Below are 23,447 nucleotides of genomic sequence, written 5' to 3' on the forward strand. Positions count from 1 at the left end.
TATAATCTTCATTTGGGTTTTTCATTTAAGAAAAAAAATGTACCTTCCCATGTTGTGTTTCTACTTGGACATATACTGTGGTTGGAATGACATTTGTCCAGAAAAACTCTGATTGCTATTCTACATTGAAATGTTTATTTGAAAATATGTTTTTCAACACTGTTCTGAGATAAAGACGCAGTAGTGTGTTTAACTGAGGGAGCAACAAGCTTGCTCTTAAACTAGATGTAAAATTCTTTTGCTAATATCTGACTAGGGATGTTTCTGGTGAGCAAAACCTAGATGCATTTGATTGACCCTTGATCCGAAACTTCCACAAGTTTCCTTTAGCCGAAACCTGATTCTCTTGGCACAAGAACTCCCAGGAGAACCACTTCTCGGCAGTCCTTTGCACGTCATGCACGAGAACATCTGTTGTTGAGTTACTACTTCCTCTTCTTGCTAACACAGCTGCAGTATATATACTCCCCATCCTACCTGACGCCTCTAAGTCATCCCCAATTGGCCCATCCACAACGATCACATCCCATTTGGTGTTGTGTACTTCCTGTGGCAAATCCTTCAGTTTCAACTTGCAGTCTGGTGAGCCTTGATGTAGTTTATTCATATTTGGTGCGCATGAGGGATTAGACCGGGCATGTCGAAGCAGCTTGTAAGTGTTTTTGACTTCCATCTGATGATATTTCAAGCTATAGACTCTTGTGTTGTTTGGTGTCATTATCTTTGAAGATTCATCGTCTATAATAACGGTGATGCCTCTTGTGTTTAATGAAGATAGCATGAGGTATTCGTGTGCATACCCGAAAACAAGAACGTTGCAAGGGGATCTAAGAGCAACGGTGTCTGATAAGAGCTTGAGTTCCTTCTCCGTGAGAGCGCTCTGGCTCGCGTTAGCCTGCTGGCTGGACTCAGCAGGACTCAAACGAAATATGTTTGAAGAGAAGGGCCGAGACGCAGGGGATGAAGACTTCAATGAAATCCGGAGGAGTCGAAGAACAGAGAAGCTTGTAAGGATGAAGATAAGAAGAGGTATGAGTTTACGAACAGTGAGCTTTGGCATTGTGAACTTTGATTCTTTCTGATGTTTGGGATTATCAGGGGAGGAAGGAGGTGAGAATCTGAGTAGAGGGTTGAGAATATGAAGTGAAGATTGATGAAGTTGTGGAGGCATTATCACCTTGTACTCAATATCATGAGTTTTCAAAAAAGTTTTGCTTAATGGTGTTTCAATCTTTGTGGTTTTATATGATTAAGAGTTACGTGTCAACTTCGAGTGAATAACAAGGAAAGGTCGCCTTGCTTCTATTCCAAGATTCTCTCTTTTTTTTCTTTGTTGTCATGTCATTTGCTATGTTAGTTCGGGTTTACCTAATATCAAATCATTATCTTATGATTGTTTATTTGTCATATCATGGGAGTGGCAAAAAGTTTGGTCAAAAGAAACAAACGTGATTCAAATATTGATGTGATTAACATAGGGTGGAGCAACTTTGGTGAATTTGCTTGCTGGCTCCATAAAACTCTTGGAAAAGTTTGTTTTGGTGATCAAACGGAGGAAAAAGTTGAGGGACAGACCGTGGACGTTGAATTCATACAGAGTCCATATTTGACGCTCTCCCTCATAAAAGTTGTGGAGGCATCATCTTACGATGTGTGTTGTCTTCGTCGAGTGAAACAATTATTTTGTTTCAAAAGAACTTCTCGTTTTTCTTTTACTGCTGTCATGCATATAATGTATCAGGAACATGTTTGTGGTGTATATAGGTTGTTTCTGTGAAACTCTTTGGAGCTGGAGGTTTTGGGTTGAATTGGAGGCAAAATTGTTAAGAGTAGGCCGTTGGAGATTTTAATGTCTAAGTTTTGTCACCAAGTGTTAACCTTGTCTCTCTCACATTCACAAAAACCATTCAATTTTCAACCGCGAAGTGAAATAAAAACAGTGACATATATTAAATAGAATTCTGCAATTTGTAACAAAAGTTTTACTCTTTCGAGTATCTGAACCCAAGAAAAAAAAAGTGGGAGAAGTCTTCTTGAAACAACGAAAGCTGTAACTACTACCCTTCTCCATCCTCCCTGGTTATCTGCAAACACACCACACTAAACAGTATTAAGAGTAGACCCCCAAAATGATACAAGCACAATGCAAAATCTAATCCACTTCTACTTTGGTAATTCCCCATTTTTATCTAAATACAATGGTCATGATCGAATCACAAAGTGTTCTATCAGCATTTTAGATTACTGGACTGGACGATGAAATGACAACCAAATTTAGAAGACTATATCATCAATACTTGAACCAAACCAGCAGCTTGCATAAACGCTCATATCAATTTCAGATACATCTTAGTTATATACATTTATAAAATTTCAAATTCATGTCCCTTTGAATCAAAAGTAAAAAATAAAGAAGAAAGGGGGTGAAGAGGATTCACCTTAGGTAGCACCGACGATGATGTTGTTGATGGGAATAAAGATGAGCTTCACAAAGAATCCCACGAATCCCATCACCACAAACCCAATAGCTGTACGGACCGCCACTTTCGTGAATTCTTACAACCAAAAAGAAACACACAGAATCAGACTAATCTTCTCCATAACGGACAACAACAACACGGATCTCTCTCACAGATCTTCCAATCCGCAGTAAAAAAAAGATTAGATCCAGTAGATCAGATGATTAAAACACACAGAGATCGCTCATGCATAACTATCTAAAAGACACGGAAAGACCGAGCTCGTTCAATTACCTTTGCGATCTGGTTTGTGACAACGTTTAACGAGACGAATGCTGTCCTTCGCAAAGTCTCTTAGAGGATCGACGACTGAATCGATGGCATCCATGGCGATTTCTTTGACTTTTTCTTTTTTAGTTTAATTTGTGTTTTTTTTTTTCTTATTTTCTGGATTGGTACGAAGAGAAACAAGTTGATATATGAGAAGGCTGAAGTCAAGAGAGAGAAATAACGTCACATTGATATTGAACAGCCAATCACAGGCCGAGACGACGATGAATGTCAGCCATGTCAGCAAAGTTAAAGCTGTACAGAGCCTGGGCCCAAGCCCACGAAAACAATCTTTATGGGCTTGTCAAAGAGGAGAGGGAAAAGAAGTTTGACTTTGTGATGCATTCATCAATTTTCCCATGAGAGCCAAAGAAGAAGGTTTTAGTCTCATTCATTTTGTATCCACCAACAATAGTAGAGAAATGATATTATTCTCCACAATAGTTTATTTTCGGTTTGCCATTAGAAGTGATAGGCATTTTGATATGTTCCTTTGAGTCAGCTTTGATAAGTCAGAGATAAATACAGTATACAGAGGCAGGCATGCAGTTGTTGTGAGTTGATTGATTAAATATATGACCATTGCTTGTACTTTGACTCCATGCTGATGTTGTCACCACCATGAGACATCGTGATTGAATATTCATGTTGAGGTCACCATAAGATCAGAGTTGAGAACTGTACCACATTCTTTTTCAATGCTAAAAATAACAGTTAGAAGTTCGTGTAACAAACATCATCTAGCTCATCAATTGTATAGGCTCTCATTCATAGTTTTTCTTTGATCCTTAAAAGAAACTCATACCGTCTCCCAGTATCGACTTGTAAAGTGATGAATTAAAAAAAAAAGGAGCAGCATCTAATTGTTATAAGGGAAGGCATTAAGAGTAGATTCCTCCATGTCAAAGGTAGGAGCATACCAACCCAGCTCATCGACGAGCTTCTTCATCCTCTCCTCTTGTCCCTTCGAGTCTCCAAAAGCAGTTGTGAAAGGATAAACAAAGGTAACCTTAGTAGCCATACACCTGTAAGCAACCACATCTCCCTTCACCAAAAACTCCATCACATCTCTGCTCTGGTTAAATCCTCCTCCTTCTACCTCCGCCTCCAAATACCTCCCTGCATTTTTTGTATCCTTGTTATAAAGTTATCATCTTTACTTCAAAGTTCAAACCAATCATTTCTATGATGCTTTTGCTTACCTTCTGGTTTATCTTCAATAACAACAAACTTGGGATTGTTCTGGGTTTTGGCTATTGCTTCCTTCAGTCTCTGTGTAAACAAGAATCAGGAACAACACATTGAGAACTGAGAAGAGCTGAATTGTGATAAAAGGTGATCAAAAAGGACCTGGATTGGATCCTGTTTATCAGTTTCTGGGATTGTCAATGGAAATGTAAAGGAAGATGAGGTGGGATTTGTTGATACACATCCTGGGTTTGTGGAAGGGCAAGGTCTGATTTTGCTGCACAGATGAGAGAAACAACATAGAATCAATTAACATAGTCAGGGAAAGATGAGAGATTGAGGGGAGAGGGAACAAACCCATTGAGGAGACCGGTCTGGACGAACTTGGATTGGGTGAAAGGAGTAGTGAGAGGCTGAGAAGAGGAGAGAGAAGGAATGGCTAAGGCAGGGGCAGATGAGGAGTTGAGAGATAGGGCAAGAGCGAAGGATATTAGCTTTGGTAATAGTGAGATTGTAGTAGAAGAAGAGGATAGATGTTGTGTTGTTGGGTCTTTCAATGAACACACGAGCTTGGTGGTGCAGGTGCTGCTGCTTCTCGGCCGTTGCGGAAGGATGTTGAGTTGCAAATTGGCGACCAGAGTCATGTTTGTATGGTTGTTGTTACTCTCTGCTCCTCCAAATATTTATTATATATTCCCACTTTGCAGATTGTATTTATTTTAAATTTTTGTTATTTTCTTTCTGTATCCTCATCATCCGGTGCTCTTCAACTGTCTAATAATTTTGGTATGTTATCTTAATTAGAGAGTTTCACACATTTTTATTTTCGTCATCCATTTCCAGAATTTGATGAAACTACAAGTTCAGTGTAACTAACCCATACATGTATTCTTTTGACAAAATCATTCAATGTTTCACTAAAATCTTAAGTGACTTCAATTAACTATTGACTCGCACTAATGCGAGAGAGATGAAAAGACGTTCAAATGTCTTGACTCTTGAAATTTTTGTTTGTGTGTCTCACCATATTTAAGTAAGAGTTCTTTGATACATCATGCTGTTTTCCATACGCATTGTTTGAACATTCACAGAGAATGAAAAAGAACTCACTGGACAAGGAAGTTCTACTTTCTCGATTTAGCAGGTATGATTGTTTCGTTGCCACTATCTTTACATACTGTTAAATATCACGTTTTTTTTATAACAGATGAAAATGAAAACAAAAGAGATAAAACATTTGTAAATTCTTAGTTAAAAAGAACTATAAACTCTACTAGGATCAACTATATATACATATTGAGAAGGTGTATTTTTAATTGTGGCCTGTTACGATTATGAGAAAGATTGATCTGTTTTTAACCGGATTAAAGACTTAGTAACACAAAGGTACACGTTACAAATGACAATCCCACATTCTTTGGTGCCATAAGAAACGCCCAGACAACGGGGTTTGTGACTCACTAATCTCATTACTAGTTCCTATAGTGTGTCAAATTGTGAATGGTGACCAAAGAACGATGAGGAACAAATGCATTTTCTAACATTCCTTAAAAAAACCACTATTCATAAGAAATAATTTTTCCTTCTTATTCTCTACCATTTTTTTTTTGTAGAGAAATAAAGAACAAATTAATTCCTTGTTAAATGTGGAATAAAACAATCATTTCTTTTTATTCCTGCAATTTTATTTATCTACGTTTCTTTCCTATTCGTTCCTCTGGTTTTCAGAACGGTCAGCAATCGGATATAATTTATTCATTTTTTTACATCAGATTATTAATTAGTAGCTAGACCATAGTATATTTGCTTTTGGAAAGTTATTTTTAACACTAGAATAAACCAGAAGAAGAGTAATCTGAGAAAATTAAATAATTGAAATTGTTTTCATTTAAAAAAAAAACCTTGTTGACCTTAAATGGCTGGCACGCTCGGAGAACTTGGACCCAGTTTAAGACCTTTGGAAGACTAGGGTTTGCGCAAGCTTCCCATCTTTTAAAGATTTTTCAGTTATTACAATAAGCAATTCTCAATTTCTGAAACCAAACTTCTGTTTCGATTGATAGATTGAATTTGAGAATGGACGGAGAAGAGCTCACGGAGCAGGAGACTGCCTTGTACGACCGTCAGATTAGGGTTTGGGGCGCTAATGCTCAGCGAAGGTTACTTCTCTCTCTTCAGATTACTTTTACTCTCAACACTGAATCTAGCTTTTCTGTTTTCAAAGTTTGTTCCTTTCACCCTGTATGATCCCAGTTATGCTCTGGTTCGAGTACTAAACTCCTAAAGTTGTCATCTTTTTCTTGCAATTCGCTTTCTGAGTTTCATCTAGGTTGTTCTGAGTTTACTTCAAAGTTTGTTCCTTTCACCCTGTTTGATTGTAAAGTTGATTTCTTTTTCTTGCAATTCGTCTTCTGAGTTAGTAAAGAGTTCGGATTCTGCTTCTAAACTATATGGAGAACTGGTATAAGTTGTTCTGAGATGAGACAGTATCATAGTATTTACCTTCAAGTTCTAGGAGAGTATTTGGTTTTGGATCTGCTGAAGCTTTCTTCATTGGAAGAGTACACTATGATGTAGTTACTATGTAAGCTTGACACCATTTGATATAGTGTGAGGTTTATCTTTTGCTTGCAGATTGACCAAATCTCATATCTTGGTCTCTGGAATCAAGGGGACTGTTGCTGAGGTAAATTCTATAGTTTTTTGCTGAGATCTTGTCGTTTTTTAATTATCTAATCTGATGGTATCTCACTACGTTACTTGGCTTTTGGTTTCATTTGGTGGGTAGTTCTGCAAGAACATTGTGCTGGCAGGAGTTGGTAGTGTGACGTTAATGGATGATAGTTTAGTGAACGAGGAGGCCTTGAACGCAAACTTCTTGATTCCACCTGATGAAAATGCTTACAGAGGCAAAACTGTGGCTGAGATCTGTTGTGATTCACTCAAGGATTTTAACCCTATGGTCCTTGTTTCTGTAGAGAAAGGTTTCCCTCTCATACACCCTCTCCTTGATATTGTTTTTAATAAAACAAACACTATTGTCTGATCAATCATTTTCTCAAAATCTTTCAGGTGATTTGTCGGCACGCAGCACTGAGTTTTTCGAAAAGTTTGATGTAGTGGTTATAGGCTACGGTTCTCTTGCTACCAAAGTATGATCAACAACTTTTTATACAACGCATGCCCGCTTGCATTTATCACACTCCATAACGTTGCTGTTTCTATTTTTGTTGCAGAAAGCTGTTAATGAAAAATGTAGGAAGCTATCGAAACGAGTGGCGTTCTATACAGTCGATTGCAGAGACTCTTGTGGTGAAATCTTTGTCGACCTTCAAGATTACAAATACACAAAGGTACCCTGCCTGATGAGTTGATGTTGTTGCAATTTTGTATGTCTATTCTGACTTCTATCTTGTGGCACTTCTTGAACAGAAAAAGCTTGAAGAGAAGGTGGAATGTGAACTAAACTTTCCAAGTTTCCAGGTACCGATCTACCACTAACTAACTTTCTCTGGTTTGATTAAGTCCTAATTGGTTTGTTGTTATAGGAAGCGGTATCAGTACCTTGGAAACCGATTCCTAGGAGAACAGCAAAGCTCTACTTTGCCATGAGAGGTAGTTTACTAGTTACTACAGCTTATAAATGATTTTCTTGGTTAATTTCAATAAACAGTATAGCTCTCAAGGCAAGACACTTCACTAAATGTTTGGTGTCTCATGTAAAAATGTACAGTAATAGAAGTGTTTGAGGAGAATGAAGGGCGTAAACATGGAGAATGCTCACTGCTTGATCTTCCCACAGTCTTGGAAATCAAAAAGAAACTCTGTGAGGCTAACGTGAGTGTTCCTTTTGTTCTTTCTATTCTTTATATACGTCAGTTCAGATCACTGAGAAACAATTGAATATTGGAACAGTCAGTGAGCGAGAGCCTTGTACCAGATAGTCTCTTGGAGAGACTTATCACCGGTACTATCGAGTTCCCACCAGCTTGTGCCATCGTAGGAGGAATACTAGCACAGGTTCTCTTCTCTCTCTTTCCATAATGGAATCATTTTCTGACTATAGACTTGTAATTCTGACAAAAGAGAGGGGTTTGATTGATGGGTTGCAGGAAGTGATAAAAGCTGTGTCAGGCAAAGGAGAGCCGTTAAAGAACTTCTTCTACTATGATGCTCAGGATGGCAAAGGTGTGATGGAAGACATCTCCAACTCTTTTACCTCTTAACCAGCTAGCTAGCAAGCTGTCCTACGTTTTCATCTAAAGACTGTTTATTATCTCAACGGTTTCTTTTGAAATCTTCTAATGTTCGGTTACGAATATGATACTCCTTGCTTGTAGAATAATTTGTTCAGCAACGGATATTTTGAATTTTCAGTTTCAAGTTTCGAAATTTTATAATTCAATTAGAAGAGAAAATTTTAAAAGTAGATAGTAATTAGCGAGATCTCATCGCTAGATTTTCGCCCTATTTAAAACCAAAGTTCTCTTTCCATTCTACTCTCTTGTTCTTAGTCAAGTAAGATTTTCTGAAGGGAAAGAAAAATGGAAGAAAGACATGAGCGACTGAATCAACAGTTCACTGAGCTTGAAAAGGAATGGGCGGCCATGAAAACAAGCAAAGGCTCATCTGCAGTTTCGCGTATCACTACTGAAGAAGCTATGGAGTTTGTGGAAAACTCTCCAAGAAAGCTGATGCTCTCTCTCCAACACGATGAGGTTTGTCCAGAGGCAGAGATGAGATCACCCTGTAGGAGAAAACTCTTTCACGGCTCTGATGATGATAATGATGACGAGACAAAGATGACACCGTTGTCTCATTCGACTTGTTGGTCTTCGAATGTGATGAGAGTGGGATGTACTAATAAGAACAAGAAGGAGATGAAGAAGAAGAAGAAAAAAATAGGAATGATTGTGTGTGTTAGTATGGTTGTTATTTTGTTAATGTCCATGTTTTTGGCTGTTTTGATTGATGGTTTTGACAATAGGCAGGTTAATACTTTGGTTCCTACTTGATTATTTGTTTTGTTTTGTTTGAGATGCTCATCAAACTCAATAAAGTAAAAGGTTTTATTCTCTTGATATTTACCTAGCACATATACAACTCTAGCATTGTATGAAAGATGCAAGTAGAAAACTACACTTGTAACATTCTTGGGGACATGGTAAAGAAAAAAACCACTGGGTTCATTTAAAAGCCCATTATAAGGCTCAAGGCCCATATAGACAACTAAACGAGAAACCCTAAGTGCTCGATTGTCATCTCTTTCGTCAGCCTCTTAGAGTTTCAGTTCCTTCTCTTTTTGCCAAAACAGCTGCTGCGAAAAAATCTGAAAATGGTACAACTTCTGCTCCGAACTCGATCCACTGTTCTTAAAATTGTTCATTCCTAAATCCATTATCTATTCCCTCTACATGTTTCGTCTTAGATTGTCTATTGCATTATCTGTTTCACCAATCCCAAAAAGTGTTTTTTTTTTGTAATCTCCATATTTGTAGTGAATTAACTGCGTTTATGGATTCTTTGAGCTTCTGTTCTTATTATTTAAGATTCAAACTGTAGTAATAAATAGTATAAGCAGAGTTTGTAAGTATGGATGTGTAATTGAAGCTGGCATTGCTTTGTATAAGATGAACTGATTGGTGCTTCGTTAGTTTGTTAGCGTAGACATGGTTATGTAGTTTATAATTCATGCTTGGTAGAGAAGCTTGTAACATACCAATCAATAGCTACTTGTTGTCACTAGTTTACTTCCTATCCTTATAAGTGTCTCGTTCCACTTGTTAATGCTTAAAAGCTGCGATTTTTCAATTGGTTTTTAGGCACCAAAGAAAGGAGTTAAAGCGGTTACCAAGAAGAAGTCGGTATGTGATTTTGTTTTGCTCTCCCTCTCTTTCTCTATGTAGAAAGTGTTTGCTTTTCTCTGTGTGTGTATTCTTGGTTATAAACATTGTTCTTGGTTTCAGGAGAAAGTGACAAACCCTCTCTTCGAGAGGCGTCCCAAGCAGTTTGGGATCGGAGGAGCACTCCCACCGAAGAAGGATCTCACCAGATACATCAAATGGCCAAAGTCTATCCGCCTCCAGAGGCAGAAGCGTATTCTGAAGCAGAGGTTGAAGGTTCCACCGGCACTTAACCAGTTCACTAAGACCCTTGACAAGAACTTAGGTCCTTCCATCTCTTTCCCTTTTTGTTTCTACATAATACACTAGTATGGATGTTATCTGTTTAATTCTACTCTTTAACCACTTGTCTCTATAAACTGCAGCGACTTCTCTGTTCAAGATGATGCTCAAGTATAGGCCTGAGGACAAGGCAGCCAAGAAGGAGCGTCTTCTTAAGAAGGCTCAGGCTGAGGCTGAAGGAAAGACTGTTGAATCCAAGAAGCCAATTGTTGTGAAGTATGGTCTTAACCATGTTACATACCTCATTGAGCAGGTCCCTTTCCTTTTCATAACTAATTCAACTGTTACCCTCTAGGAATTAATAAGCTTTCTGTAGGAATCTTGTCTGAAACCTGACTTCTTTGTGTGATTGCAGAACAAGGCGCAACTGGTGGTGATAGCTCATGATGTGGACCCGATTGAGTTGGTCGTCTGGTTGCCTGCACTGTGCAGGAAAATGGAAGTTCCTTACTGCATTGTCAAGGGGAAATCACGATTGGGAGCGGTAATGATAATTGATTGTACGCTCATCTTCTCCTTACAAGCCATGTAATCTCATTCCTTTGTTGATGCAGATTGTCCACCAGAAAACAGCAGCTTGTTTGTGTTTGACCACAGTGAAGAACGAGGACAAGATGGAGTTCAGCAAAATCCTCGAGGCCATTAAGGTGAGATCCTTGTTCATTTTCAATTGCTGCGCCTGTGCTTATATGAAGTTCATAACGGTTTGCATCATTCTATACAGGCAAACTTCAACGACAAGTATGAAGAGTACAGGAAGAAGTGGGGAGGTGGAATTATGGGATCTAAATCTCAGGCCAAGACCAAGGCTAAGGAGAGAGTTCTAGCCAAGGAAGCTGCTCAGAGGATGAATTAGACCTGCCTTCATTTTACTTCTTTTTGGTGGAATCTTGTTTTAAAACTCAAATGAAAGTCTTTTCTTCTAGCTCATCATGGGTTCTCTCTAGATGCTAGCATTTCTTGCTTGAATACCTTAGATTTCAACTTGAGGTTTACATAATTACTTTTTGATAAGAATAAAAATTGCGTAGTTGATGGTAGGTAAGAAGGAAAGGAAAGGAAAGCATTTATCTGAACTTGTGAAGCTTAATCGTTAGGGGAAGAATCTCATCCTGCGTATGACACGAGTTTTCATAATGACTAAAAACAACAAGCATCTATGAAATTTTTTTTAAAAAAGTAAAGCAATGACGAATGCACTCACTGACCGACCTTCTGTTCCTTCTGAAGTCGGTGCCATGTGGATGCGGTCAAGTTAGAATACTATTTTCCACTGTTCTCTCGCCACGTGTCACCAATCCTGTGAATGTGCTGAACCAATTCGAACCAGAGGTAAAAGGGTACTCAAAATCTAAACCGGATTAGTTGATAAAACCGACCGACATGAGCAGAAGAGCCAATGAAAAGAGTGTGAAGCAACTGTAGCGCAAACCCGTACAATTTCTCAGAAGATATTTTTCTATAAATTTAGGCTCTTCCTTTCGTATCTCTTGTCGTCTTATTGCAGAGAAAAAAAAAATTAAAAGAGCCTCGAAAAATTCACAGACTTGTCTCCCCTCACTCTTTAGTAGCTTCTGAAAATTTCACAGCCCTAAACAAACAAAAATGAGCAAGTTCTGGACTTTCCTCACCGCTCTTCACTCAGGCGCTGGGTAATTCATCTCTTTTATAATATTATTTCAATATTTACATTTTTTTTTCTATGCTTTAGATCTCTAATATTTTTTTCGTACGTATATGCAGTCCCCTGGTGATGTTGGTGTATCCATTGTAAGTTTCACCTAATTCGATTTATTCGTTAAAAAAAAAGAGTTTCGGTGAAAGTTTAATAATTGGCTTGTAGGTATGCATCGGTGGTGGCAATGGAGAGCACAACGAAAGTAGACGATGAGCAGTGGCTTGCCTACTGGATCATTTACTCCTTCCTCACCCTCACTGAGCTGATTCTACAGTCGCTTCTTGAGTGGATCCCGATCTGGTACTCGGTGAAACTGGTGTTCGTCGCTTGGTTGGTTCTGCCTCAGTTCCATGGCGCAGCTTTCATCTACAACCGTGTGGTGAGAGAGCAGTTCAAGAAACACGGCGTCTTTGGCTCCTCCTTTCACACCAAACACTCCAAACCCAACATCATCCACTCCATTTTCCACCGGGTAATCATAATATTCTCTCTCTCTCTCTTTTCTTGAAATAACCAAAAGAAACGTCAAAAAGTGAATTAATTGGGTCAAAGGAAAGAATAAACTTTTTTCTAGATTATGCATTTAGTTACTATTTATTAATTAATCCTAGGAAACTTAACAAGAACTCTAACGTAACGAGTTTTTAATAATTTCACTGATTTATATCCTTTCGGTTAATTTGAATTTAAAACATATGTATTAGGAGGGACACGAGGCTCACTCTCACTGACGCCAAAGCAGAGGAGAAGCTCGAATAGCATTGTAGTGGAGTTGGTGGTGGCCGCCCCGTCTTGTCTTATGTCTAATCTTTACTTTTGTTTTAGTTTTATTTAATAATTTGAGAAATGTGATGGATGATGACTAGTGAGGTGTGTGATTGTTTTAAATTAGAAATGGCTTCTTCTTGTTGTTGTTGTATTGCTTAGCTTCCACGCGTATCTTCCATTTGGGAACACAAGTGTTAACGCTATTGTTTCAATCGCTTTCTAATGCTATATGACATGACTGAATAATTAGTCTTTATGTGTTTTAAAAAATTAAAACATGTTTGATGTACTGGGGTACTTTTGTTTATCAATTGATAATCAGAATTCATAAACAAAAGTCTTGATCATCAAAAGCAATGTCAAAAAAATTGTTGGGATATTGTTAGGCGTTTTTACAAGATCGATTTATGAACGTGGAGACGCTTTGTCCGACTCCTAGGCGCATAGACCATTTTATAACACTGGCCAAAAGTCATAACTTACATGGTGTCCCACTTGGTTTCTCTATTCTTAATGGCATGATGATATGATTCTTCGGATCTTTCGTTAGCATGTGATTCAATGGCACGCATTAGTTAGGTTCCCTCTCTCAGTAGTCAGTACCTTTGCTTGTATATGAATGTGTAAATGTTTCACAATTGCTGGTTCATCATTGGGACTTAGCTTTGTTTATTAACTATCCACACATATCTGCTGCTGTAGAATATGTTTCATGTCCACAAGACCTATTTTAAGATTAATATATCCACTTTTTCTTTTGTATTCTCTTGTGATGTGATTTAAATGACCAGCTTGACTACGAAAGAAGAGACACTGAATGGAGTGAAATAGTTCATCAATGGTCGCCATTCTCTAGTGAAGAAGATCTTCTTCGTCAGGTCAACCCTGATAAGTCACCTGGTCCAGACGGCATGAATGCGGGGTTCTTTAGACATCATTGGAGCCTGGAATATTCCCTCTATCATTCAAGAAAAGTTACTTAATATGACTGGAATATCAAGAAAAGTATTTAGGCTTGCCTGAGAAAATAGGTCGTAAAAGGAAGGGATGCTTTTGAGTATATCAAGCAAAGGATTATCAATAAACTTAACAGCTGGTACAACAAGTTCTTATCACCAGCAGGGAAAGAGGTCCTGCTTTAAGCCGTGATTACGGCAACGCCATACGCAATGACTTGTTTTCTGCTTCCAAAAAGGCTTATTGAAGGAGATTACATCTGCTATGAGAAGATTCTGGTGGTCTTCCCACAAGGACAAGTACAAAATACTCTGGATAAGCTGGCAAAAAATCACAGAAACAAAGAAGGATGGAGGGCTGGGAATCAGAGATATGGAGAGTTTTAACTTGGCACTGCTAGCCAAACAAGGTTGGAGGATACTTCAGAGTTTGGCAAGATAATTGGATCCATTCCAAACCAGCGAATCCAGCTTCAGCAAACGGCTCTAATATTTTCGCTGACTTAAAAGGGTCAATGACTTGTTGATTCCTGAAACAAGAGAATGGAATATAGAGTTAATCAACACAGTCAGGTTAGCCCAGACTACATTCGAAATATAAGACCAAGCTAGTGGGAAATCAAGATAAGCTTATATGGAGCTACACAAAGAATGGAGGAGTATACTCAGTAAAGTCAGGTTACCATCTATGTAATCAGAGGCAAGAACAAGGAAATCCCACATTGATATCCGATGAAGCTAAGGGATGCTGTTCAGCTATCCGGCTACTAAAGATACCACCAAATATCAAGTTTTTTTTTTGGGTGGAAAATGGTGCATAATGGCATATATCGGTAGCAGAAAATATGAGCAAAATTGGCATCAAATTAGATATTACAACTTATCAAGTGTGTGGAGACTGGAGAGCAACCAGAATCACAGTCACATATGTTTTTTCAAAGCAGGGTTCCTAAAGAGATCTGGTCACTGGTGCCCAGTCATAGCGTGAACCAGCAAGATGACATGATAGGAAATGTCAGAGATTTTAACTTGTCTGGCAAAAAATGATACTAGAGAGTTGCTGAATTTTTTTTTGTAGGGTGGAGAATGAATATACAAGGTTCTTCGTCAATCCAAGCAACAAACTCTTCCCTAGACGCTGAAGCACATTGCTAGTACCAACAAATGAAGAGAGTGGCGTATCAGAACATTGTCTTCATGACCGACAGCAGCAGGTTGCTAGTTGATGAGTTGAACCAGTTCAACACTGGATCAAACATCTGCGACGGAGAACGCTTCTGTGGTACAGGACATTATCCAGATGTCAAAGTTAAATGGCTACAAATTCTGTCATGTACCTCGTTCTATGTTAAGTAGGGTTGATGAACTTGCAAAGTTAGCTAGAATAAACAAGAAAACATATGTAACATCTTGGTTTTATTAATGAAAGGGAAAATTCCAGAAAAACACCCCAACTAAATATTTTACTCAATTTATTACACAATTTTTTTATCATCCACATTTTTTATTTTAATTAAAAATACTAATAAGTTTGAAACAAAATTTAAAAAATCTCCAAATTCTAAGAAAAATATTACAAATTACAAATTATATTTTTAAGATTAAGGAAACAAAGTAAATAAATTATGGTAAAAATAATTTTAAAAAAAAATATTTTTGAAGGAAAAAACTAAATTTGTTTTTAATTTCAGAAAACAAACTAAATTCAATATCTAAAACTTAAAAAATTATTACAAAATTTAATATCATATACAATTTAGCTATTTTTATTTCTCAAACACCAAAAAAAAACTCTGAGCTTTTTTGTAAATTTTAGAGAATTTTGTTTAATTCTGTTTGAAACTTATTGATATTTTTATTAAAATAAACAAAGTTTAGTTATTAAAATAAGCACAGTTTTAAAAGTTTATGTGTTTAAAATGAACAAAATAATTAGTTGAGGTATTAAACTGGATAGTGAAAATGTTTGGGCATTAAAAAATTTAACAAAAATAATTAGTTGGAATTTTTTTAGGGAAAATTTGGAGAAATGCACTCAAATAAGATTATAATTTGAAAACTACACCCTTATTTATCTTTTTTTGGAAAATACACTTATATATATATATATATATAAATTTACCTAATTGTCCAATCTTAATATTTCTAATATATTGTTTAAAAATTGTTTTTTTTAATCGCAATTTCTAATATATTGTTTAAAATTTTGTTTTTTTAAAAAAAAAAAAAATCGTTAGAGAATCTATCTAATATTTTTTAATATATCTACGCAATATCATTTCCATATCTTTTTAGTAATATCTTAAATTTTTTATTATTTTGAAAAATAAAGAAATCAAGACGTGTATCATATTCTCGTCTCCTTCTTTCGTATCCTCTCTATTTCTGATTTTTTCATTTTTTTTCTTTTAGTTTCACAGATTCTTTCTTTTAGAGGTTTGTTGACTAATCATATTTTAGTTTCTAATTCTAATTCTATTTTATTCTGACAGTGTTTCTGTTTTATCTTTTTTTTTAGGAATATTATGCTGCATTTGGCTAGAGTTTCAAGAGAGTGGAAGGTGAATAAAGAATCATGGAAATTCAAGGAAATTTTTTTTTAACAACGTGACTTGTTTATATAAGTTGAATAAAATAAAATAAATGGAAATATGTATAAACTTCATGATAAAGTAAAAAAAATCATAATTTACATATTTATCGTTGTTATTATAAAATTTAAATGATAAAAATAACATATTTATCTTAAACAAAATAATTTTAATGATATTGTTTTTATTAGTTACGAATTTATATATTAATTTCGAATTAATATCTTAATTATTGAAATATCTTGGGTAAAAAAGTCAATTCATAATTCAGAAGGTGTATTTTTCAAAAAGTAAAATAGAAAATGCAGTTATTAAATTTCAAATTCTAAATAGGGTATTTTGCAAATTATCCCATTTTTTTATGTAATTTTTTCTTAATGAAATCAGTTGACAAATAAAAAACGTATTTAAAACAGAAGCTTCGGTCTCTCTCCTCTCTGTTCTCTCTCTATCCATCTTTCACAGAGATGAGATGAGACGAAGCTTTCACCGGATCTAGTCCGGTCTATGACTCCCGATGGTTCGGGCTTTTGACTCTGGGAAGCGGTGGTTCACTCAACACTGTCTTCGCCGGCTTTTCTTCTTGCTTCTCATCGTCTTTTGACGGTGTCGTGGGCGAGTTTGGTCCCAGTTCTTTTCTGGTACCTCGTTTTGTTCTCCTGCTTGACCTCCGCTTCTTTTCGCTTTCTCTGGATTAGACTGACTCTCGATCTGACACTCGGATTGTTCTCTCCTCCCCTCAGATAGGCAGTTGCATCTTCGCGCTTCTACTGATCTTAAAAGATGTATGGGTTTCATGTCAAGGTGAATCTGATTCTCTAGATCGATTGAGGCTATTGATCCTATCTTTATTGAAGCGTTGGTCTGTTCTTCCGTCGGCTTTGTCCTTTTCGTTACGGTTGCTCTTCGTTGAGCTTTCTCCTCTCATCGGATTGACATGTTTGTTTTCCGGTGTCGGAACTCCGATGAAGACCTCGTCGTCGGCGTTGAAACGGTTGATTGATTGACAGGGGGACTCATCAGGCACGTGTTCATCTTCCACCTTGTGCCCTACACGTGTGTTGAGTTGCTCTCGTGTCGTCTTCCCCGATAAGGCTGTTGTTGCCTTCAAACCTTTGGGCCTTTCGTTGTGGGCCTCTCTTTTCTTTTTGTGTCTGGGCCAACTGTTCACTTTTAGTTGTGCCTCATTTTCTATGTTAGTATTGTCTATCTTTTAGGCCTTATGTGTAAATTATGATCTTGTTTAATAAAATATCAGTTGTCAAAAAAAAAAAAAACGTATTTGTGTTGGTCAGTGAGCCGACAAAAGAAGAACCAAAAGTAAAAGAAAGAGTCACGTGAAGTTAAAAACCCTTTTCTTACAGTTCACCCGCCGTCTCCTCATAAACTCCACTCTCCGCTTGCCGCGTTCGCTCTTGCCCGTCCGGTGACACGCAAAACGAGGAGCACAAGCTCTCCTGCTTCGTCTTCGACTTCGTTCTACCTCCTCTTAGTTCTCTTCTCAAACTCTTTCATCATCTTCGTGTTCAGTTCCTATTAATGGATAACGATGCGAAGCAAGAGAATCTACAAACTTCCACTCCTCCTCCTCCTCCAGCTGGCTTTCCAGTAGAAGAAACCGTAACTCTAATCGATCTATGCAGCGGCGAGGACGACTCCGACTTGGTGGAGCAAGATGTACAACGAAGGTATAATTCTGGAGGAGCCAAGAGGCCACGCGGTTCATCTGCATCAGACATGAACAATGCGAAGAAGCCAACGGCTGATGAGCTAAAGTTCGTGCATCCGGAAGGATTCGGCCAACCAATCCCTCCGCCACCACATGTGACTCATACTATTCCGGCGGATCCGTGCAATGTCTTCACGACGGAGGCGTCGTCCGGCAGAGTTGGCAGTTGTAAGCAGTTTTGGAAAGCTGGAGACTATGAAGGAGCGCCTGGTGGTAACTGGGATCTTTCTTCAGGTAAAACAAAGTTTTCTTACTCAAACTCAACTGTTTTTGACAATGGATTGATTGATACCTCTGTTTCTTTTTGTGTCTCAAGGTGGCTTTGATCATGTAAGAGTCCATCCCAAGTTCTTACATTCTAATGCTACCAGTCACAAATGGGCTCTTGGAGGTTTTCTTTACATTGAGCTTGCCTCTAAGTTACATTGAGCTTGCATCTACTTTTTAATAAGTGAATCTGTTTTTTTTTTTAATATTTTTTTTTATTGTGCAGCATTTGCAGAGCTTTTGGACAATGCTTTGGATGAGGTGTGTGTAGTTTCTAAACTTGTTATAATATGTTGTTAGCTTCTGCTTTGTTGTAATGGTTTCTCGTTGGTATCAGGTTGCTAGTGGAGCTACTTATGTTAACGTAGACATGCTCGAAAACAAGAAAGAAGGAAACAGAATGTTATTAATTGAAGGTATACATTTGACTTAGCATATCTCAGTCTGAGAATCTCTTCCTTTGCCTAAACTGCTCCACTTTTATCCGTTTCCAATATACATGCGTCCATATGGTTGAAAATGCAGATAATGGAGGTGGGATGAATCCTGAGAAAATGAGACAGTGCATGTCTCTAGGATACTCTGCCAAAAGCAAACTTGCAAACACCATTGGACAATGTAAACTCTTCTTTTGTCAACCCACCCCAGTGATAGTTATCATTATGTTTTGGAGGAAGACATTTAATTCATTTTACTGCTTGTAGATGGAAATGGTTTTAAGACTAGTACAATGAGACTCGGAGCTGATGTCATTGTGTTCTCGCGCTGCCTTGGAAAAGATGGAAAGAGGTTAGTTGGAGTTGGTGTGGATTGTATTTTCACTACTGAAGATTATGACCAGCAGCTTTCGTTATAGTTTTATTTTACTTGATGTTGGTTGTAGCTCTACGCAGAGCATAGGGCTCCTATCATATACGTTTCTTAGAAGCACGGGAAAGGAGGACATCGTTGTACCAATGGTAATCTCTCTTTCTTTGATTGTGTGTTGACATTGTTACAGAACTTCTCCATCTTCTTCCACTTGGTTTCTCTATTCTGAATGGTATGCTGATAATGATTCTTTGGATCTTTTTGTTAAACGACCAGCTTGACTACGAAAGAAGAGACACTGAATGGAGTAAAATAGTCCGGTCTTCTCTCAGTGATTGGGATAAGAATGTGAAAACAATCATTCAATGGTCGCCATTCTCTAGTGAAGATGATCTTCTTCGTCAGGTAAAATTTTTTCCCTTTGTTTCATACTAATAAAATTATCCATGGGAGCTTTTGTAACCCAGAAGAGACGAAAAGAAAACTGTAATGATTGTTTCAGTACATTCTGAGCTTTTTGATCAGGATTTTGTCCTCTAATACATTCATTTGATAATGGTTTTCATCTTTTCCTACCCTTATTACTGTCACTGAGCAAATGTTCTCCCTAACGTGTTGTTTACTTTGTTATAGTTTGCTCTAATGAACGAGCATGGCACACGGATAATCATATATAACCTGTGGGAAGATGACCAAGGGATGTTAGAGCTTGATTTTGATGCCGATCCACATGTATGTGTTTTTTTTTCTTGCTCTCAGTGTATAGTGGACTATTGTTTGAGATTATTTGAGACCTTTTACGCATTAGATATTGTTTTGTCTGCAGGATATCCAACTTAGAGGTGTCAATAGGGATGAGAAAAACATCAAAATGGGTGCTCAGTTTCCTAATTCTAGGCACTTCCTAACCTACAAACACTCACTAAGGGTATTACACATTCTCTCTCACTATAAATGTTTTTTTAGTGTTGATGTGATGGTGTGGGGAAATTAAAACTTTGACTAGAAATGTGAATGAGACTCTTGTTCAAATTGATTGCATGTACTTATAATATTCTACAAATCATTTCTAACAATTTTTTTTGACTTGGTCCCAGAGTTATGCATCAATCCTCTACCTAAGAATTCCACCTAGTTTTCGTATCATACTACGAGGACGTGATGTTGAGCACCACAACGTAGTGAACGATATGATGCAGACTGAGCAGATCACTTATCGTCCTCAGTATGGTGCCGATTCATATGTTAAGGATTCAAACGTATGCTCTAGTAACAATTTAACTACACCAAGCTTCTTATACTTCTATTTATTGCAAGCCAGGATCTATTAGTTACAACTTATTACTTCTTTTATCAGATGTCTGCCGTAGTAGTTCTCGGATTCGTGAAAGACGCAAAACATCATGTTGATGTCCAAGGCTTTAATGTCTATCACAAAAATCGACTCATCAAGGTCTCCTTCTACTTAAATGTCGTTTTTTGCTTTCCAAAACTCTCCATAAAGGAGATAAAATGGACTTCATATTTACATGTATTGGCTTTCTAACTTGTTTTAACAGCCATTTTGGAGGATATGGAATGCAACAGGAAGTGATGGTCGTGGAGTCATAGGTATGTATCAGTTTTTATCTGGAAGTTAATATCAATGTTACTATACGTGAAAGATAGTAATAATTGTTGGTTTCTTCTGGTAATAGGTGTGCTGGAAGCTAATTTTGTTGAGCCTGCTCATGATAAGCAAGGGTTTGAGCGTACAACAGTTCTCTCTAGGCTCGAAACACGGCTAATTCAAATGCAGAAGATTTATTGGTCTGATTCTTTTCTCATCTTGTTCAAAAACCACGCTTGGATGTTGCAGGGCTTATGTTGTTTTATATTCCTTTTTGATTAGGAACACCAACTGTCACAAAATTGGCTATGCTCCCAGGCGACACCCAAAGGCTGGAAACGATTATGGTCACACAAGTACAGTGTCTTTTTTTTTCTCTTAGTTTTCAAACGTTTATGTCAATCTTCAATGAGATAAAACAATCAACTAAAAATGTTTTGTTTTTTTTTGTTTTGTCGGATTTGTAGACACATCACCAGAAAATGATCATGAGGAATATAGTCCATCAGGCTTTAAAACTCGAGCTTCTGACAAGTTCTACTCAAGTTCATATCCGAATCATAGAGGGGACAACGGTGGGTCAGGGAATGACAGTTCACTGGTACATACTCCCTAACCAAAAAGAGAGAGAGAGCTTTTCCTCTGTTTCAAATCTCTCATTTTTTTTTCATTCGTCCTCTCAGTATTTGCAAGAGGAGCTGCGCCGTGAGAGAGAGCGCAGCAAGGCTCTTGAAGCTGAGGTATTACGGTTACTATTCTCTAACATTTTTCAAACTCCTTGGACAGTCTGATTCCAATAATGTGGTTTGTTTACAGGTTGAATTAGCAAGGCAGAAAATAGAAGAAATGAGCAAAGAGCAAGAGAATCTAATCGCAATATTCACAGAGGAAAGAGACAGACGTGATGTAGAGGAAGAAAGTCTGAGAAATAAGCTAGAGGTTCCCTTCCTCCTCATTCACTAACCAATACCTTAAACTCGTTTGATTTTATCATATTTGTATGCTCACATTTAAATAAAACTTGCAGGAGGCGTCAAACACTATCGAAGAGTTGTTGAATAAGATTAAAATGCTGGAGGGATCTAAAGGCCCGAGCTGGAGACGTTAGACATTGAACTTGCATATATAATTGGAAGTTAAAATTATCCAAAAAGGTATCTCTGTTTGATTTATGGCTCGACCTGCATGGGGGTTGAATGAAATGTTGTAGATTAGTGTAAGTGTTTGGCCTTTGATTGTTTTTTTTTCTCATTTTTTAAATTTACAAACTGGCCAATCTCTTAGCTGTAGCAGAAGCCAGTTGTCATGTCTGTACCATTAGTGATTTCCATGTAAAAAACGACCAGAATAAGTAAGAATTTGTGCTGACTTGGTAGGAGATCTATAATGAAATTTAATTTCTCATACCATTACTATATAAGAATTTATGTTTGTTTGATTTGATGCCAGGATGTTTCAAAGCTACAGTCATTCATTCATTCATTCTTTCGTTTTTATTGAAAAGAGAGAAACGTGTGTGATTTAATAAGGTCAACTAAAGAAGTGGGAATCATTCTAAACAAAATAAAAATAGAAAATGAAGAAGAGATGGGCATGGGAAGGTTATGTGTTATGAAGCAGACCAAAGCTCTGCAAAATTCTGTTGTATCAATGACACACCTTGTGTTGTCTGTCAAAGCAAAAAAAATTGCCTTATTTGTACTGTATTTATTGTTCATTCGCAGACAAAATATACTGTCTTACTGGATTCAATATTTTCATTTTTTAAAAAAAATTCACATTCTTTTTGAACTTTTCGAACTAGTTCAAAAGAATAGGCAAAAAAACTCATTCATATTTTATTAGAAAACTCGTTCATACTGAGAGCAAATGTTGAAACAAAAGAGTTAACTTGTCACATTGCAACCTTCTCTGCCAGTCAAATAAAAGTAAAACTCTCTTTGTTTACGTTTTCATCGGCTTACTTCTGTCTGTTGGTTTGGCTTTTGTTTGGCCTTACTCTCGTATACGGAATCAAATTTCATTGTCTTCTTTTTTTTCCCGTCTCGAAGATTAAAGTTAATTTGGTCAATCTCTTTTCAAAAAGTTTGCTATTTTCTTTTCCAAAACTTCGATTATTTATTGAACAAATCCATTTCCCAGGTAGTAAATAAATGTAACTATTTAAATCTATGTTATGAATATCCCATCACATGTTCACGATAGTTCATTAGAAAAGACCTTCACATTTTCAAATGTGACTTTGAGAAGCAAATAAGAACAAAGGATATAGAGGAGAAGATAAACTTTAACCCTATTGCTCTGCAGACGTACGCCGTTTACTGTAAAATGTGTACAAAAAACATATCATCATCGCCATCATAAATGCCATTAAAGGCGCGTGTAAAAGAGACTCTCGTGTGCTTCTGAGACTCCCCACGTGAGAATGTGACAATTAAATATTCACACAAATACTGTAATAATAATTACCCAATCAATCTTCTTAAATCCGATAAATAATCCAAGAAGACAATCATTATTCCCTTCACACCCGCACTCGGGGAAGATCCAAAGTTTATATCTGTTCAATGACGTTTTCACCCTTATAATGTTTTGGCCTATATTGAGATTTTATTTGGCATTTTTCGACCCAACTGCTTTCAATAAAACGTACCAGTCCATTTTTGGTTTGGACACGAGTGGTATCACACAATAACCATTCCTATAGTTGATAACGGTTTTTATCATTTATGGGTTTCAATCAATTAATTGTTCAAGGATTGTTACCACTCTATGCGGTGGTCCATTTATTTTCCATGAAACAACAACAGACCTTAAATTTAAACCCAAAAAAAACTCCATATAAACAAAAAAAAAAGTAATTTCTTGTTTTTTACA

General features: G+C 37.1%; 8 protein-coding genes across 10 annotated transcripts; 5 read left to right on the forward strand and 3 right to left on the reverse strand.

Annotated features, from left to right (window-relative positions):
* Positions 1-81: 81 nt before the first annotated feature.
* Positions 82-1,584, reverse strand: LOC103862702 (probable methyltransferase At1g27930). Its single transcript, XM_009140380.3, has one exon. It carries the CDS (start codon positions 1,169-1,171, stop codon positions 242-244), a length of 930 nt encoding a protein of 309 aa, XP_009138628.1. The 5' UTR covers positions 1,172-1,584; the 3' UTR covers positions 82-241.
* Positions 1,585-1,893: 309 nt separating this feature from the next.
* LOC103862711 (protein transport protein Sec61 subunit gamma-1) lies at positions 1,894-2,968 on the reverse strand. Its single transcript, XM_009140385.3, has 3 exons — positions 2,754-2,968; positions 2,439-2,555; positions 1,894-2,084 (listed from the first exon to the last, which is right to left on the reverse strand). Exons 1-2 carry the CDS (start codon positions 2,845-2,847, stop codon positions 2,440-2,442), a joined length of 210 nt encoding a protein of 69 aa, XP_009138633.1. The 5' UTR covers positions 2,848-2,968; the 3' UTR covers positions 1,894-2,084; position 2,439.
* Positions 2,969-3,460: 492 nt separating this feature from the next.
* Positions 3,461-4,668, reverse strand: LOC103862715 (thylakoid lumenal 17.9 kDa protein, chloroplastic). The gene is made up of 4 exons (XM_009140392.3): positions 4,335-4,668; positions 4,140-4,254; positions 3,992-4,061; positions 3,461-3,908 (listed from the first exon to the last, which is right to left on the reverse strand). The coding sequence occupies exons 1-4, from the start codon at positions 4,619-4,621 to the stop codon at positions 3,649-3,651; spliced, it is 732 nt and encodes a 243-aa protein (XP_009138640.1). The 5' UTR covers positions 4,622-4,668; the 3' UTR covers positions 3,461-3,648.
* A 1,134-nt stretch (positions 4,669-5,802) lies between these two features.
* Positions 5,803-8,377, forward strand: LOC103862724 (SUMO-activating enzyme subunit 1A). 2 transcript variants are annotated; one of them, XM_009140412.3, is made up of 11 exons: positions 5,803-5,947; positions 6,041-6,136; positions 6,612-6,663; positions 6,766-6,961; positions 7,050-7,129; positions 7,214-7,330; positions 7,410-7,460; positions 7,526-7,592; positions 7,711-7,814; positions 7,893-7,997; positions 8,090-8,377. In XM_009140412.3, exons 2-11 carry the CDS (start codon positions 6,054-6,056, stop codon positions 8,201-8,203), a joined length of 969 nt encoding a protein of 322 aa, XP_009138660.2. In that variant the 5' UTR covers positions 5,803-5,947; positions 6,041-6,053; the 3' UTR covers positions 8,204-8,377. The 2 variants fall into 2 exon arrangements, with proteins under 2 accessions (XP_009138660.2, XP_033144316.1); XM_033288425.1 differs by having other exon boundaries at positions 5,891-6,136.
* Positions 8,378-8,471: 94 nt separating this feature from the next.
* On the forward strand, positions 8,472-9,051 carry LOC103862736 (protein SINE4). The gene has a single exon (XM_009140425.3). The coding sequence runs from the start codon at positions 8,522-8,524 to the stop codon at positions 8,990-8,992; it is 471 nt and encodes a 156-aa protein (XP_009138673.1). The 5' UTR covers positions 8,472-8,521; the 3' UTR covers positions 8,993-9,051.
* Positions 9,052-9,193: 142 nt separating this feature from the next.
* On the forward strand, positions 9,194-11,199 carry LOC103862742 (60S ribosomal protein L7a-2). Its single transcript, XM_009140435.2, has 7 exons — positions 9,194-9,315; positions 9,800-9,841; positions 9,944-10,145; positions 10,246-10,415; positions 10,518-10,646; positions 10,717-10,809; positions 10,887-11,199. The coding sequence occupies exons 1-7, from the start codon at positions 9,313-9,315 to the stop codon at positions 11,016-11,018; spliced, it is 771 nt and encodes a 256-aa protein (XP_009138683.1). The 5' UTR covers positions 9,194-9,312; the 3' UTR covers positions 11,019-11,199.
* A 360-nt stretch (positions 11,200-11,559) lies between these two features.
* On the forward strand, positions 11,560-12,864 carry LOC103862751 (HVA22-like protein d). Of its 2 annotated transcripts, none has more exons than XM_009140447.3 (4): positions 11,560-11,814; positions 11,906-11,932; positions 12,006-12,312; positions 12,545-12,864. In XM_009140447.3, exons 1-4 carry the CDS (start codon positions 11,768-11,770, stop codon positions 12,569-12,571), a joined length of 408 nt encoding a protein of 135 aa, XP_009138695.1. In that variant the 5' UTR covers positions 11,560-11,767; the 3' UTR covers positions 12,572-12,864. The 2 variants fall into 2 exon arrangements, with proteins under 2 accessions (XP_009138695.1, XP_018508593.1); XM_018653077.2 differs by having other exon boundaries at positions 12,548-12,864.
* Positions 12,865-17,451: 4,587 nt separating this feature from the next.
* Positions 17,452-21,982, forward strand: LOC103862766 (protein MICRORCHIDIA 7). The gene is made up of 19 exons (XM_009140461.3): positions 17,452-18,118; positions 18,201-18,275; positions 18,378-18,412; positions 18,489-18,567; positions 18,677-18,769; positions 18,856-18,940; positions 19,035-19,110; positions 19,238-19,366; positions 19,595-19,693; positions 19,788-19,889; positions 20,059-20,220; positions 20,319-20,414; positions 20,521-20,572; positions 20,659-20,770; positions 20,853-20,926; positions 21,038-21,171; positions 21,254-21,310; positions 21,387-21,509; positions 21,598-21,982. The coding sequence occupies exons 1-19, from the start codon at positions 17,695-17,697 to the stop codon at positions 21,676-21,678; spliced, it is 2,088 nt and encodes a 695-aa protein (XP_009138709.1). The 5' UTR covers positions 17,452-17,694; the 3' UTR covers positions 21,679-21,982.
* Positions 21,983-23,447: the final 1,465 nt, after the last annotated feature.

The sequence above is a fragment of the Brassica rapa genome, chromosome A01, assembly GCF_000309985.2.
Source record: "Brassica rapa cultivar Chiifu-401-42 chromosome A01, CAAS_Brap_v3.01, whole genome shotgun sequence".
NCBI lineage: Eukaryota > Viridiplantae > Streptophyta > Magnoliopsida > Brassicales > Brassicaceae > Brassica > Brassica rapa.